At 40.7% G+C, this 12,592-nt stretch overlaps 2 protein-coding genes across 2 annotated transcripts; one reads left to right on the top strand and one right to left on the bottom strand.

The window, feature by feature from the left end:
- Positions 1-720: 720 nt before the first annotated feature.
- On the top strand, positions 721-5,258 carry LOC107278693 (tau-cadinol synthase). Its single transcript, XM_066309787.1, has 5 exons — positions 721-889; positions 1,180-1,564; positions 2,094-2,318; positions 2,426-2,561; positions 4,965-5,258. Exons 1-5 carry the CDS (start codon positions 721-723, stop codon positions 5,256-5,258), a joined length of 1,209 nt encoding a protein of 402 aa, XP_066165884.1.
- A 1,955-nt stretch (positions 5,259-7,213) lies between these two features.
- Positions 7,214-11,054, bottom strand: LOC4335515 (probable aldo-keto reductase 3). Its single transcript, NM_001419248.1, has 4 exons — positions 10,542-11,054; positions 8,501-8,673; positions 8,023-8,125; positions 7,214-7,854 (listed from the first exon to the last, which is right to left on the bottom strand). The coding sequence occupies exons 1-4, from the start codon at positions 10,986-10,988 to the stop codon at positions 7,510-7,512; spliced, it is 1,068 nt and encodes a 355-aa protein (NP_001406177.1). The 5' UTR covers positions 10,989-11,054; the 3' UTR covers positions 7,214-7,509.
- Positions 11,055-12,592: the final 1,538 nt, after the last annotated feature.

Genomic DNA, 12,592 nt, shown 5'->3' with positions numbered 1-12,592 from the left:
TAGGATAGTTGAAAACGTAGGACATGCTAATTAGTTGGTCAATTGAAGCCATGATCTTCTTCAAAATGGACGATTTTACAGAGCGATTCAACCCTGGATGTCTCGCATCAGAAGGCTCCTATATACTCCCCCATTTTATATTATAAGATGTGTTAACCTTCTGTAGTCAATTTTTTTAATCTTGACTAGATTAATTTATAGGAAAACATGTGAACATTTTCAACACAAGACATACAGACAGACCATCAAATATATATATGATTGTTAGGTTTAACAAAACTAATCTGACGTTATAGATGTTGATAATTATTTTGAAACATAACCAATATATTTTAGTAGGAAAAAAGTCAAAACATTTTATAGTATAAACGAAAAAGTATTAATCAACCAACCGACTTAATTGCACGTTGCGGTTAAACCAGCTAACAGGCCAGTCCAACCGTTCCACAATGAACCAACAGCTTGGATATATTGTTCACTCTCCCCTAATCCAGCCTTTTTTTTTCCATACATTTAGGTTTCTTTCTTTTGCATCGTTCTTTGGTTACAGTAATATCATCGAAAATTTTATTACTTCTTTTCTTTACAATCCTTATTACTGACCAACCAATGCATGTAAGCAAGCAGATATCAGAGGAATGGATGAGAGAGAGAGCCAACAAATTGAAAGAAGATGTCTGCGGACTGTTTATTATGGCCTCAAATGGCATCTTGGAGAGGATGAACTTAGTGGATACAATTCAACATCTAGGAATAGATCACCTCTTTCAAGAGGAGATTGACTCTGCACTAAAAGACATCCATGAAAATGATTTAGCTAGCTCTAAGCTGCATGAGGTTGCTCTTCGGTTTCGCTTGCTTAGAGAGCATGGATTTTGGGTGTCTCCAGGTATTTTTGTACCTATTTAATAAATTGTTAAGTTTCTTAGTATAATTGATCAACACGGTGAGGCCATAAAAGGGCTTAAAAACATGCACAGTTATATAACCTTGGCATGCTATAAAAATATGTAGTGTAAACTGTGTATATAGTGAAAACCTAGAAACAATCATGGAATAAAAAAATGAACGTGTAAGATTTTTCCATGTCATTATGAGTAAAACTTTTATTCTACTATATATTTTCCCAACATGTCACAATAATCGCATATATTAATTGTTCTCAAATCTAATGTGCAGATGTATTTAACAAATTCAAAGGTGATCATGGCACTTTCAATAACGAATTATCATTAGCCGATGACCCAAGAGGCCTACTATCTTTATATAATGCAGCCCATCTGTTCATACATGGTGAACCAGAACTCGTGGAAGCCATTTCTTTTGCAAGGCACCATCTCGAATCATTCAATCGGCGTAATGTTCTGAAGGCCCCTTTAGCTGATCAAGTCAAGCGTGCCCTTCACTTGCCATTGCCAAGGACACACAGGAGAGTGGAGATGGTATCATACATGTTTGAGTATGGCCGAGAGGATGGGCACAATCCCGTTATTCTTGAACTAGCAAAGCTGGATTTCAACCTACTGCAGCGTGTTCACTTGAAAGAACTCAAGGAAATATCTAGGTACTAATATCAATTTGTTACGAGTATATCAACGGCTGGGTAATGAGAATTCATGTGGCCACAAAAAAAAGAGAGCAAAATATACCCTAAATTCAATATAAAATGATATTCTATCTCTTGCATTATATTATAATATGTTTTAAATGCATTATCTTATTAACTTTTGGAGACGGCGTTTAATTAATATCATTTGTCTTATTGAAAAATTATGTAAGTATGATTTATTTTGTTGCGAATTCTTTTATCAAGTACATGGAGCATGTCATATAATTTTCATAATTACACTAAATTTTCGAATAAGGAGAAATGTCAAATATTATATGTCCAAAATTTAATATTGTCATGCTATTAAAAACAGACGAAGTATATCTAAGAATGTGGAACTGATCAATGTACCATCATAAATACGCATAGACTGTTTCAATTATGATCGTTGGTTTCACACATAATTTCCTAAATATATACCTGACGTTGCGCTATGTTGACGGTCTCAATGTATGTACAAAATTGATATGATATTTTCTTTCAGGTGGTGGAAAGATGTTTCTGGATATATGGGTATAAACCATATTCGAGACCGTGTGATTGAGTGCTACACCTGGTCCTACGCAGTGTACCATGAGGAAGAAATGTCGTTTGCACGGATGCTCTTTGCTAAGATAGTTGTGATAATTGCCCTATTAGATGACACATACGATGTCCATGGATATACCTCCATCCAGGAATGCCGGATGCTAAACGCAGCCATTCAAGGGTACATTGGATATGTTTATATATGCATCAAATTATGTCTTAATTATTATTAGCACGCTGACAATTAGTGGTTAGATGAATGCTGACTTTGATTTTAATATCGTGCAGATGGGATGACAGTGCTGTCTTGCTTGTACCCGAGTACCTGAGAAAGTTTTATGAATTTATCTTGCGCTGCTTTAGGGAGTTTGAGGATCAAGTGCCAAGCAATCAGAAGTACCTGATTGCCTTCAGCAAGACAGAGGTACATCTAGCTCTATTAATTATATATGTTCCAGAATCCAAAAACATGCATGCCTACATAGATAATTAATAATATAATTTTTACACAATTAATTCGTTTTGTCCTTAAATTTCGTCCCACAATTAATTTTTTTATGACCTCCTTTGCCCCAATTATATATATATATATATTCATACAGTTACAAAGGTTGTCAAGTTATTATCTGGAAGGAGCCGAATGGTCCCACCGGAAGCACATGCCCAGCTTCAGCGAGCAGGTGGCTCTGGCGACAATGACCACAGGAACACGGCCGCTGGCTGCTGGTTTAATGGTTGGCATGAGTGAGTCCATGACAACGAAACAAGCGTACGAGTGGGCTGTGAATAGCACTGACGCCATCATCTCATGCGGGAAAACTGGCCGTTTCATGAACGACATTGCCGGATTTAAGGTATATATATACCGATTAACTAATTAATTAATTAATTTGACATGTATAAATTCATTTGCAGCACGTACATATATCGATCAATGATTATTTTTTCTGTTGGGGCAATATTACTATTAATAACCCATGTTTTGTATTAATTCTTATTGTGAAACAAAGAATTATAATATTTTAACCCTAATTTTAGAAAATGTACTTTGTTTCTTACTGATCTAGAAAAAACTATGAACTATTTATATAAACATAAACATATATCTACATTAATTTAAAATAAAAAATAAGTCAAACAAGAAGTTACAATTAATTTGTACTGAAATTAAAGTTTTTTGTTTTATGCAAGGTTTCGGTTTCAGGCATGCATATTAGCCGTCATATGTAAATTTCGGTGACCAATATATAACAAAAACCAGACAACTAACAGATAGGAAAAATAGTTTTAACGAAGGATAATGTCTGGATTATCCCATGAATTATCGTGGTCGTTTGAATTGCCCTTAAATTCAAGTGCTAGACATTTTGCACTCCCAACTATTCTAACCTGTTAAATAATGCCATTGACTCAACCCAGAGTGGTTTTCGTTCCTACGTGACACATACGCGCGCATGCAGCCTAGTTAGCAAAGTTTTCTTTTAAAAAAAAATGTTGGGCCCTCCTATCAGATTTTCTCCTCCCATTATCTCTTTCCCCTCTTCCCATGATCGTGAGTGGCATCGACACCCACCCCCCATCTTCCTCTATTGCACGGTCGAGACCTCCGCAGGTGATGATGACGCTGGTCTAGAGAGGCACAGTGGTGACCTCACCAGGCGATGGTGATGCCATTGGCGGCTACCCTTGGTCTAGGTCGGGCAGTGGAGCTTCGTGAGTAGGAGAGCCTCGAGTTCGCATACATCTGCCATCGCCCTGAAGTCCATGCTAGTCAGCTTCAAGTCTGAGCTCTGAGTTTCGCTGTCGGACCCACCGCCACCGCCACCACCACCTCCCTAAAGTTTGTTGTTCTAGCCGATGCCCTCCACAGGCGAGCTCGGCTCCATCGCCAGCTGCCTTAACTTCTAGCATCTCTCCCTCACTGGCCGCTGCCTCCAGCCTCCCCAAGGTGAGCTCGAACTCTGCTGCAGCACCATACCCAAGCGACCTCCCTCTTCGTTGTTGGTCGTGGCTACCCTCTTCTTCGCCACCGGCAGCCACCTCAAACATCCCTGAGAAGAGATCAATCACCGTTTAGGCGCACTCCCCAAGCGAGGTTCCATTGCGCTGTTGTTCCGCTGAGAACGACCTCCAACACTCTCACCGAGCGAGCTCGATGCCAATGACTCCCTCCAGCGCTCCTGAGCAAGAGAGATAGGGAGGTAGAGAAGGATGAGATTGTTGATACGTGGGGCCCATAATTATTTTAAATTTTTTGTGCTGACTGGATAGCCACATGTGCTTGTTTCTCTTTGAATCCGTCCAAAATAGTGCAGCGGTTAGTTCATCCGATTTAAATAGTGGAGGGTGTAAAATGTATGGTATTTGTATTCAAGAAATAGTTAGGACAACCGCGATAGTTCATATGGTACTTTGGATGTTTTTATAATAACTAATACTCCTACTCCTTTCATTCCAAAATAAATATACTTATGCGTGTTTCTCAAAATGTATAAAATTCCTATATATATTCTGTAAGGGAGGTAGTACCTAATCTTATACTCCCTCCATCCTAAAATGTTTGACGCCGATGACTTTTTTAAATATGCTTGATCCTTCGTCTTATTCAAAAAGTTTAGGTAATTATTAATTCTTTTCCTATCTTTTGATTCATTGTTAAATATACTTTAATGTATATATAGAGTTTTACATATTTCACAAAAGTTTTTGAATAAGACGAACAGTCAAATATGTTTAAAAAAGTCACCGGCGTCAAACGTTTAGGGAAGGAGGGAGTATGTAGTATAAAGTATATTGACATTGAGTATGTGTGCTACATGGAATGCAGCTCGGGTCGCAGAACAAAGCTGACATGCCATGTTCGGTTGAGAGTTACATCAACGAGCACAAGGTCACAGCCGATGTCGCCATCGCCAAGATTAATGAATTGGTAGAAGATGAGTGGAAAACAACTAACCAGGCTCGCATTGACCACCGTGATGTGCTCCCTGTGGTGCAGCGCCTTATCAATATAACCATGGCCATTCCATTGTATTACAGCGATGGAATTGATGGATTCACGTTCGGCGAGGGCATTCAGGAGGTTCTTGAGAAACTCTACGTCAAGCCCATTCCCTTATAGACACAAATTAATTTGTTGATGGAGCAATCCATCTCTGCCCATATTGTGCCATATAATTTATATTCCTTTTTTTGTGTGTGATTCTATACTTTGTATTAACTCTCAAGGTTGGCACCGATGAAATCTCTTCATCAGTGCAAGGACTTGAGATATTATCTATATGGACAAATAATTTTTGTTTTATGCTTCACAATGAACTCGATCTTGTGTTGTTAGTATTACTGGATGATGTACGGTATGATCGATATGATGTTTGACCTCAAGAAGATAGTCATATTGTCTTCTTAATTTTGTGCTTTCTAGCTATCCCTCCATGGTGATGTTTATAATTAATCTTATTGTTAACCCATCATACATATATGTAACTAATCTCCTCATGCTCCGTCTGGTATTTTGCATCTATTGAGGCAAGATTGTAATATGATGCCCTAATCAATAAAGCTCTCTATTCGCGCAAAAAAAATTAATCTCCTCATGATCGTCCACTCCACCTCCTCTACCTCCACTTCCTCTCCATCACTCCTCTTCCTCATCTCAACTCCGTTGATGGTGGGCGCGGGAGCGGGAGCGGCGGGGAGCTCTGCTGCGGTGGACCCTCCTCCTCCTCCTCCTCCACCCCTCCTCTCCTTTCCTCTCCTCTTTGTCGGGGATGGGCAGGAGTGACCTGCGCCGGAGGGATCTGGTGGTGGGCGGGAGCAGGAGCGGCAGCGGTGGGGAACTCGGTGGCGGTGGCTGATCCGGCGGTGGGGACAGCGGCGGCAACGGATACGGCTCTCTGCCACCCAAGCGGAAACCGACGGCGCTCAACGCGTGGCACCGGCGTGCGGATCCTAGTGGTGATTGCTAGGGTTTCAAATTTTGTTTGGAATTAATTTTTTTGGCGGGCCGATTTTTCATTTTGCAGTTGGACAGGTTGAGCACCCGCAGCGGTTGCTCTACACGCAGGCAAAAATACAGATTTTTGCATACACCTGGGTGCAGCGGGTCACCCACCCGTCCGTGAAAATCGATTTTGATCGTAAGCAAAATTCGTTTATGTGTGTGGTAGCGAAAGTAGACCTTGGAGCCTTTGGCACTTGAAGTCTTCATATACTGTTCATGAGCTCCTACATTAATAGATGGCCAAAATGGGCCGCTCGGCTTGGCCCGGCCCGTCCCTGGCGTGACCCAGGCACGGCCCGAGGCCAGTCGGGCCGGCATGGCCCAACCAACTCGCCGTACAGGGCCATGCCATACACCAACGGCCTAGGCACGACTCAATGAGGCTCTCGGGCCATGCCATGCCAACCCGAAGACACGATTAGCCCACCGTGCTCGTCCTTGAATAAGTATATTTTGCCTCCCTCATCTCTTTGGAATGGGACTTATATGGATAGAATAAGTCTATCTTACCTCCCTCAACTCTTTGGGCTGTGGCTGATACTGCTGAAAATAAGTCTATTTGGCCTCCCTTATCTTTTTGGGCCTACTGATCGTTTTGCCGTTCCGTGCATCCCTAGCGCCACTGCTGCGCCCCATGGCAAAAACACTCCATACAAACCACTGCTGCGCCACATGGCAAAAACATTATCGGTTTGCGACCTACTTTGCGATGACAGCGGTGATGGCTAGGTGACGACAGTATTGGCGATGACAATGGTAATAGTTTGGCGAGCAACTCAGATTTTCTTTTTTTTTTCCGAAACTGGCATCACTACCGGTTGACAACCCTCTAGTGATATTGCCGGTGGCAGTGATGCTGTGATGGGCATTTCTGTAGTGATGAGACTTTAGCGAATAAAGTGAGAGTAATTGTAAATAGTACGACTGTTTTATTAACTGTAATTTTTGTGACATCTTACATAAAGAATTAAATTTATTGGCAATTAGTTATTTTGTAATTAGTTACATCACAAATAAGAATGAACTTTTCAGGTGTTTGTCTCATCCAATTGAAATGTTTGTCACACTCAAGCTATAGTCAAACTTTGGCTGTTCAGGACATTTGTTTATTCATGAGCCATATTATGGCAAGCGAAACTTCTATATTCCTATGCTTAATAGATATCATATACCCAACTTACAAAAGATACTATATATCATCCAAATCATACAAACCACTGCTGCGCCACATGGCAAAAACACTGGAACATTATCAATCCATACAAACTTTTATTTGCATAATAAACATGTGATTGATACACCAAGCTATCTATATTTGTGACAATAAAACTCCATCAAACTCCCAGCAGATGACAATCTCTCTGACTAATTAATTGCCTGATCTCCACGATGACAGCGGAGGAGTTTCAGAGTTCTTCCAGGTGTTCAGAAAAGTACCATGATACCTGTCACCTTGCACAACGTCAGCTGAAGCATACGACTCAAGTTCAGACATCTCGTCAGGTGTGAGCTTCACTGACAGTGCTCCCACATTCTGGTCGAAGTTGTGGATCTTTGTGGTTCCTGGTATGGGACAGACATCGCTCCCTTGGTGATGAACCCAGGCCAGTGCGAGCTGCGACGATGTGCATCCCTTTCTCGCTGCCATGGCATTAACCTTCTCGAATATCGCCGCGTTCTTCTCGAGGTTCTCTGGCTGGAATCTAGGTAGGCTCTGAAGAGAAGAGTGGAAAATGCATATTATATTTGTGAAAAACAGGCACGGATCAATGTCGATCTATGTATTGATTGGACAAACAAAGAATCGATATTTAAGATTTTATTTAGATCGTAATTAATTGTTGATGGCTGTCGTGGTTGATCTCATGGGCAGTATAATCACCTTGCGGAAATCGTCGTCAGGAAGTTCATCGACCAGTTTAGCTCCACTGGAGAAGAACCCTCTCCCTAGCGGGCTGTACGCCACAATTCCAATGCCAAGTTCTCTGAAATTTTCGGAACAAGAAGAAATAATGCAGTTTAGAAACACATCCATAGACATGTTCTGCTTCAATACAAGCAGGTATTATATGGTGTGGGGTGCTCTCTGAAATTGTGGGAATTTCCGAACTTTTTGGCACGAAATTATTTGAAAAAATTTAACAAATTTTGATTGAATTTGAATAATTTTTAACTAAATAAAAAAAAGAAAAATGCCAAGAATTTCGGGCTAGATATTTGCGTGCTAGAGAGGGGCAAAATTTCCAAAATTTCAGATCGAAATTGCAATCCCTGCAGACCGAAATATTCCCGGTTTTCTAGAAAATAATAATAGTAGTAGTAGTACTGCTCCATGATTCTTACATATATAATATATTTACCTGCAAGTTGGAACAATGTCTTCTTCGACATCCCTTGACCACAGTGACCACTCGATCTGAACTGCGGTGATCGGATGAACCACGTGAGCCCTCCTTATCGTCGACGCAGAGGCCTCAGATAATCCAATGTATTTGATCTTGCCTTCTTCAACCAGCTTCTTCAGCTCACCCATCTGCATGTATATAAAAGTCAGAAATGTAGGCTTGGTGAGTGCTGAATTAATACTTATCTTCGAAGTTGGAATTGGTATGGAAAGTACGGTTTATTTTTGTTGAATTTTTCCCATCGGGTCAGCTCTTCAGTTGAGTCAAAAAGATAAAGAGTGTGTGACTTCTCAACACCAACAGGAGTACAATCTTTCTATCCATATCTATTAATAAACGGTTTTGCTAAAAATACTTACTGGCCGTTTTTTCAGTAATGAACTTTCAATTCTATGGCCAAGCAAACGTTTGGGGGGGGGGGTGTTGGATGGGACTAAAAGTTTGTAAGTCCCCGTCACATGGACACTAATTAGAAGTATTAAACATAGACTATTGACAAAATTAACCTATTCCATAATCTTGGACTGATTCGAAACACATCCATAGACTGCAGTTTAGAAACACATCCATGGACATGTCATCCATTCTCCTTCAATACAAGCAGGTATTATATAGTCTCGGGTGCTCTCTGAAATTGTGGGAATTTCCGAAAATAGTAATAGGGTATGATTCTCTTAGTAGTTTAAAATCCAAGGTAAAAAAAGTATAAAACGATAAATAAAAAGGAGCAGACGGTTTAAAACTAAGGTTTTAAAATTTTATTTTATTTGCGGCCTATAATATCTATATTTTATTTATTAACTTCGGTCAAAATTAATATCTTTCCATTTCTCCATGAGCTATTTAGTCAGCAACTATCATGATATGATTTATTTATTATTAAAAACACAGCGTTCTACCATCACCTTGGCGTACGTACGTCTCCGCATCATATGACTATCTATATAAATTCAAAGCAATAACAGTAAATTAAAATGCGTGTGCTACGTGCCAACGTAATCAGAAGATCTCTCCGCATTCTGGTCAGTTCTTCATCAATTAATTTACTCAAAAAGATAAAGAGTGTGTGACTTTTCAAGACAAACATGAGTAAGATCTATATATTTATCTATTTTTAAAATATTAACTTAATTTGGTCAGTAATAATCCAGTATATATCATGATATAATTTATTTTTTAATTAAAAGAAGCGTTATTCCATCATTTCCATGTGTCCACATCACATGATGACTGTATAATTGAAAACTGTATCCTGACTAGAATTTCTGTATGACAAAAGGAAATAGTTAAAATTGTGTTGCTAAGTGCCTATATTTTTTTCAGAATATTCACTGGATTATTATATGAAAAGTTATTTGTTCTATTCTTTGAGAAAAGTACATTTTCGCAAAAAGCTTTCAATAACATTGCTTAGATCACTTGTTTTTATTAATTTGTTAAGTTTATTTTTAGTAAGACATGTAACTTATTATGCATATAATTAATCAAATAAATAATCCACACCAACAATCCGCTTAGGCCCGGTTTAGATGGCAAATTTCTTTTTTGTTTTCGGGTGTCACATCGGATATACGGAAACACATTTAAAGTATTAAACATCGTCTAATAACAAAACAAATTACCGATTCCGTTAGAAAACTGCGAGACAAATTTTTTAAGCCTAATTAATTCGTCATTAGCAAATGTTTACTGTAGCACCACATTATCAAATCATGGCATAATTAGGCTTAAAAGTTTTGTCCCGCAATTTACACACAAACTGTATATTTGGTTTTTTTATCCACATTTAATACTTTATGCATGTGTCCAAACATTCGATGTGATGGGTAAAAAGTTTTTGTTTTAGAAACTAAACATGACCTTACACCGTTCTAATTTCAACCAAATTTCCAATTTAAGCGTAAACTAAACACAACCTTAGTAAAGTATATGTTTAAATCCTACCCTCTACAATACAATACATAGGATCTAGGATCTCGTGATCAGCTGCTCTCACCGTGATCTCAACGGGCACCGTGGAGTCGATTCGATGCTGGTAGTAGAGGTCGATGCAGCCGACGCCGAGCCGCCGGAGGCTGCCCTCGCACGCCGCCCGCACGTACGCCGGGTCGCCGCGCACCTCCCACGCCGGCGTGATGCCGAACTTGGTGGCCACCTGCACCTGCACCTCCTCCTCCGTCGCCGCCGCCGCCGCCACCGCCTTGCCGACGAGCACCTCGTTGGTGTGCGGCCCGTAGACGTCGGAGGTGTCGAGGAAGGTGACGCCCGCGGCGACGGCGTGGCGGACGAGCGCCACCATGTCGGCCTCCGGCTTCCGCTCCCCGTACACCGCCGACATGCCCATGCAGCCCAGCCCCTGCGCCGACACCTCCATCCCCTGCGACCCCAGCTTCATTCGCCGCACCACCGCTGCCGCCGGAGCTGTCGCTGCTGCTGCCGCCATGGCCGGCCGATCGATTCTTGGGAGAGGATTGAGCGGCTGGTGAAGTGAGACAGCTTTGCTCTTCCATTTTCGCGCCGTTATTTATAGCGAGTTTTATGGGTGCTCCGTGGCGTCAGCGAGTATGTCACCTGGTGCCTCTGGATTACTACTCAAGAAACTAATGAGACAGTGGGCAGTGGCTTGGTGTGATAGTATAAAATTATGATAGAATATATATTGGCTTGGTGTGGATTACTACTCAAGAAACGTTTACTAATTTTAGCTGGTCTGAAAATATTTTTGTTTGCTTTTTTATTTGAATTACTACTAGGACTTTGCCTAACAGCGTGATTTTCATTAAAAGAAAAAAGTATTTTACAAAAAATAATTACAAGGAGAGCACTGAAAAGATTACAAAGGTTATAATCAATAAAAAACTATTTTCTTTAGAGGATCTTTCATTTTGCACATATGCTGCAGAAGAACTTTCTTGAACAAAATTCTCCAGCCTTCAAAGGAAGGTCGCTCATTCCGAAAAATCTTTCCATTTCTTTGCTTCAAAATATGCTAGACAGCAATAATAAAACTTCCAAGAAACCTTTTTGTCTGAAACGCAAATGCGCTAACACCACTATTTAAAATAAATTGAGATTAGAATCTCAAAGAATGCTGAGATGCCGCCAACATCCCTGGCTGAAAGGATAGAAGAAGAAATGAAATTATTGTTGTTGTTATCAAGGAATTCTATTATCCCTTGATAAGCTTACATTAAGAAGGTATTTTCAATATCAGAATATATTGTTGTGGAACCAGCTCGCTCACCCGGATATAATTCTTAGATTTAAAACGTACGGGTGCTCGCATTTAAGTCTATTTTATTCTTTTAGTGGGGTAGGGTGTTCATGGTGTGCACACGTTATCAGCACCTCCGTCTGTACCGTGTTTGTCAAAAAGAAAATATATATATAGCACTAAAAAAATAGTACATTTTCTGTACATTTTCGAGCCTGCAAGGTCACTGTTTCTAATATTTCTTGTGTGCTTCCGCATCAATCATATATATAAGAATACCTCCCTTGACAATGAGATATATTAATTTTTAATAATTATTACCAGTAATTAAGCGGAGATAGATTCACTACTACAAAACATCAAATAGGTGTCACCACTATAGGTACCGGTAGTGCTAAAACCAGCACCTATAGGGCCTTTTACCACCTCCACGGGTAGAAATCGCAAAAAAGGCACCTTTAAGTAATTATAGGTGTTAGTGCTAAATAAAAACCGACACCTCTTATATTTTGTGTCGGTTTTTTTAAAAAAACCGACACCTATAATAGCACCCCAAAAATCGAGCCGAGCCGGAACCAAGCCGGCGGGCCCCACCATGACGAGCGACATGTGGAGATAAGGTCTCGCTCTCTTCTTCGCCTCTTCTTCTCGCTCTCTTCTCTCCCTTCTCTGTCTCGCTCTCTTCTCTCCTCTCTCTCCCTCCCTTCTCTGTGCCGGCAGCTGGCCGGCGGAGGCCGCACCGGCGACTGTGCCCTCCCCTCCGCTAGATCTGGCGGGAGGGGAGGCGGCGACGGCAGGAGGGATGGCGTCAGCGCGGGCGGGGTCGACGGCGG

The sequence above is a fragment of the Oryza sativa genome, chromosome 4, assembly GCF_034140825.1.
Source record: "Oryza sativa Japonica Group chromosome 4, ASM3414082v1".
Taxonomy (NCBI): domain Eukaryota; kingdom Viridiplantae; phylum Streptophyta; class Magnoliopsida; order Poales; family Poaceae; genus Oryza; species Oryza sativa.
The sequence above is the reverse complement of the archived record's forward strand: the minus strand, read 5'-3'. Positions and strand labels throughout refer to the sequence as shown.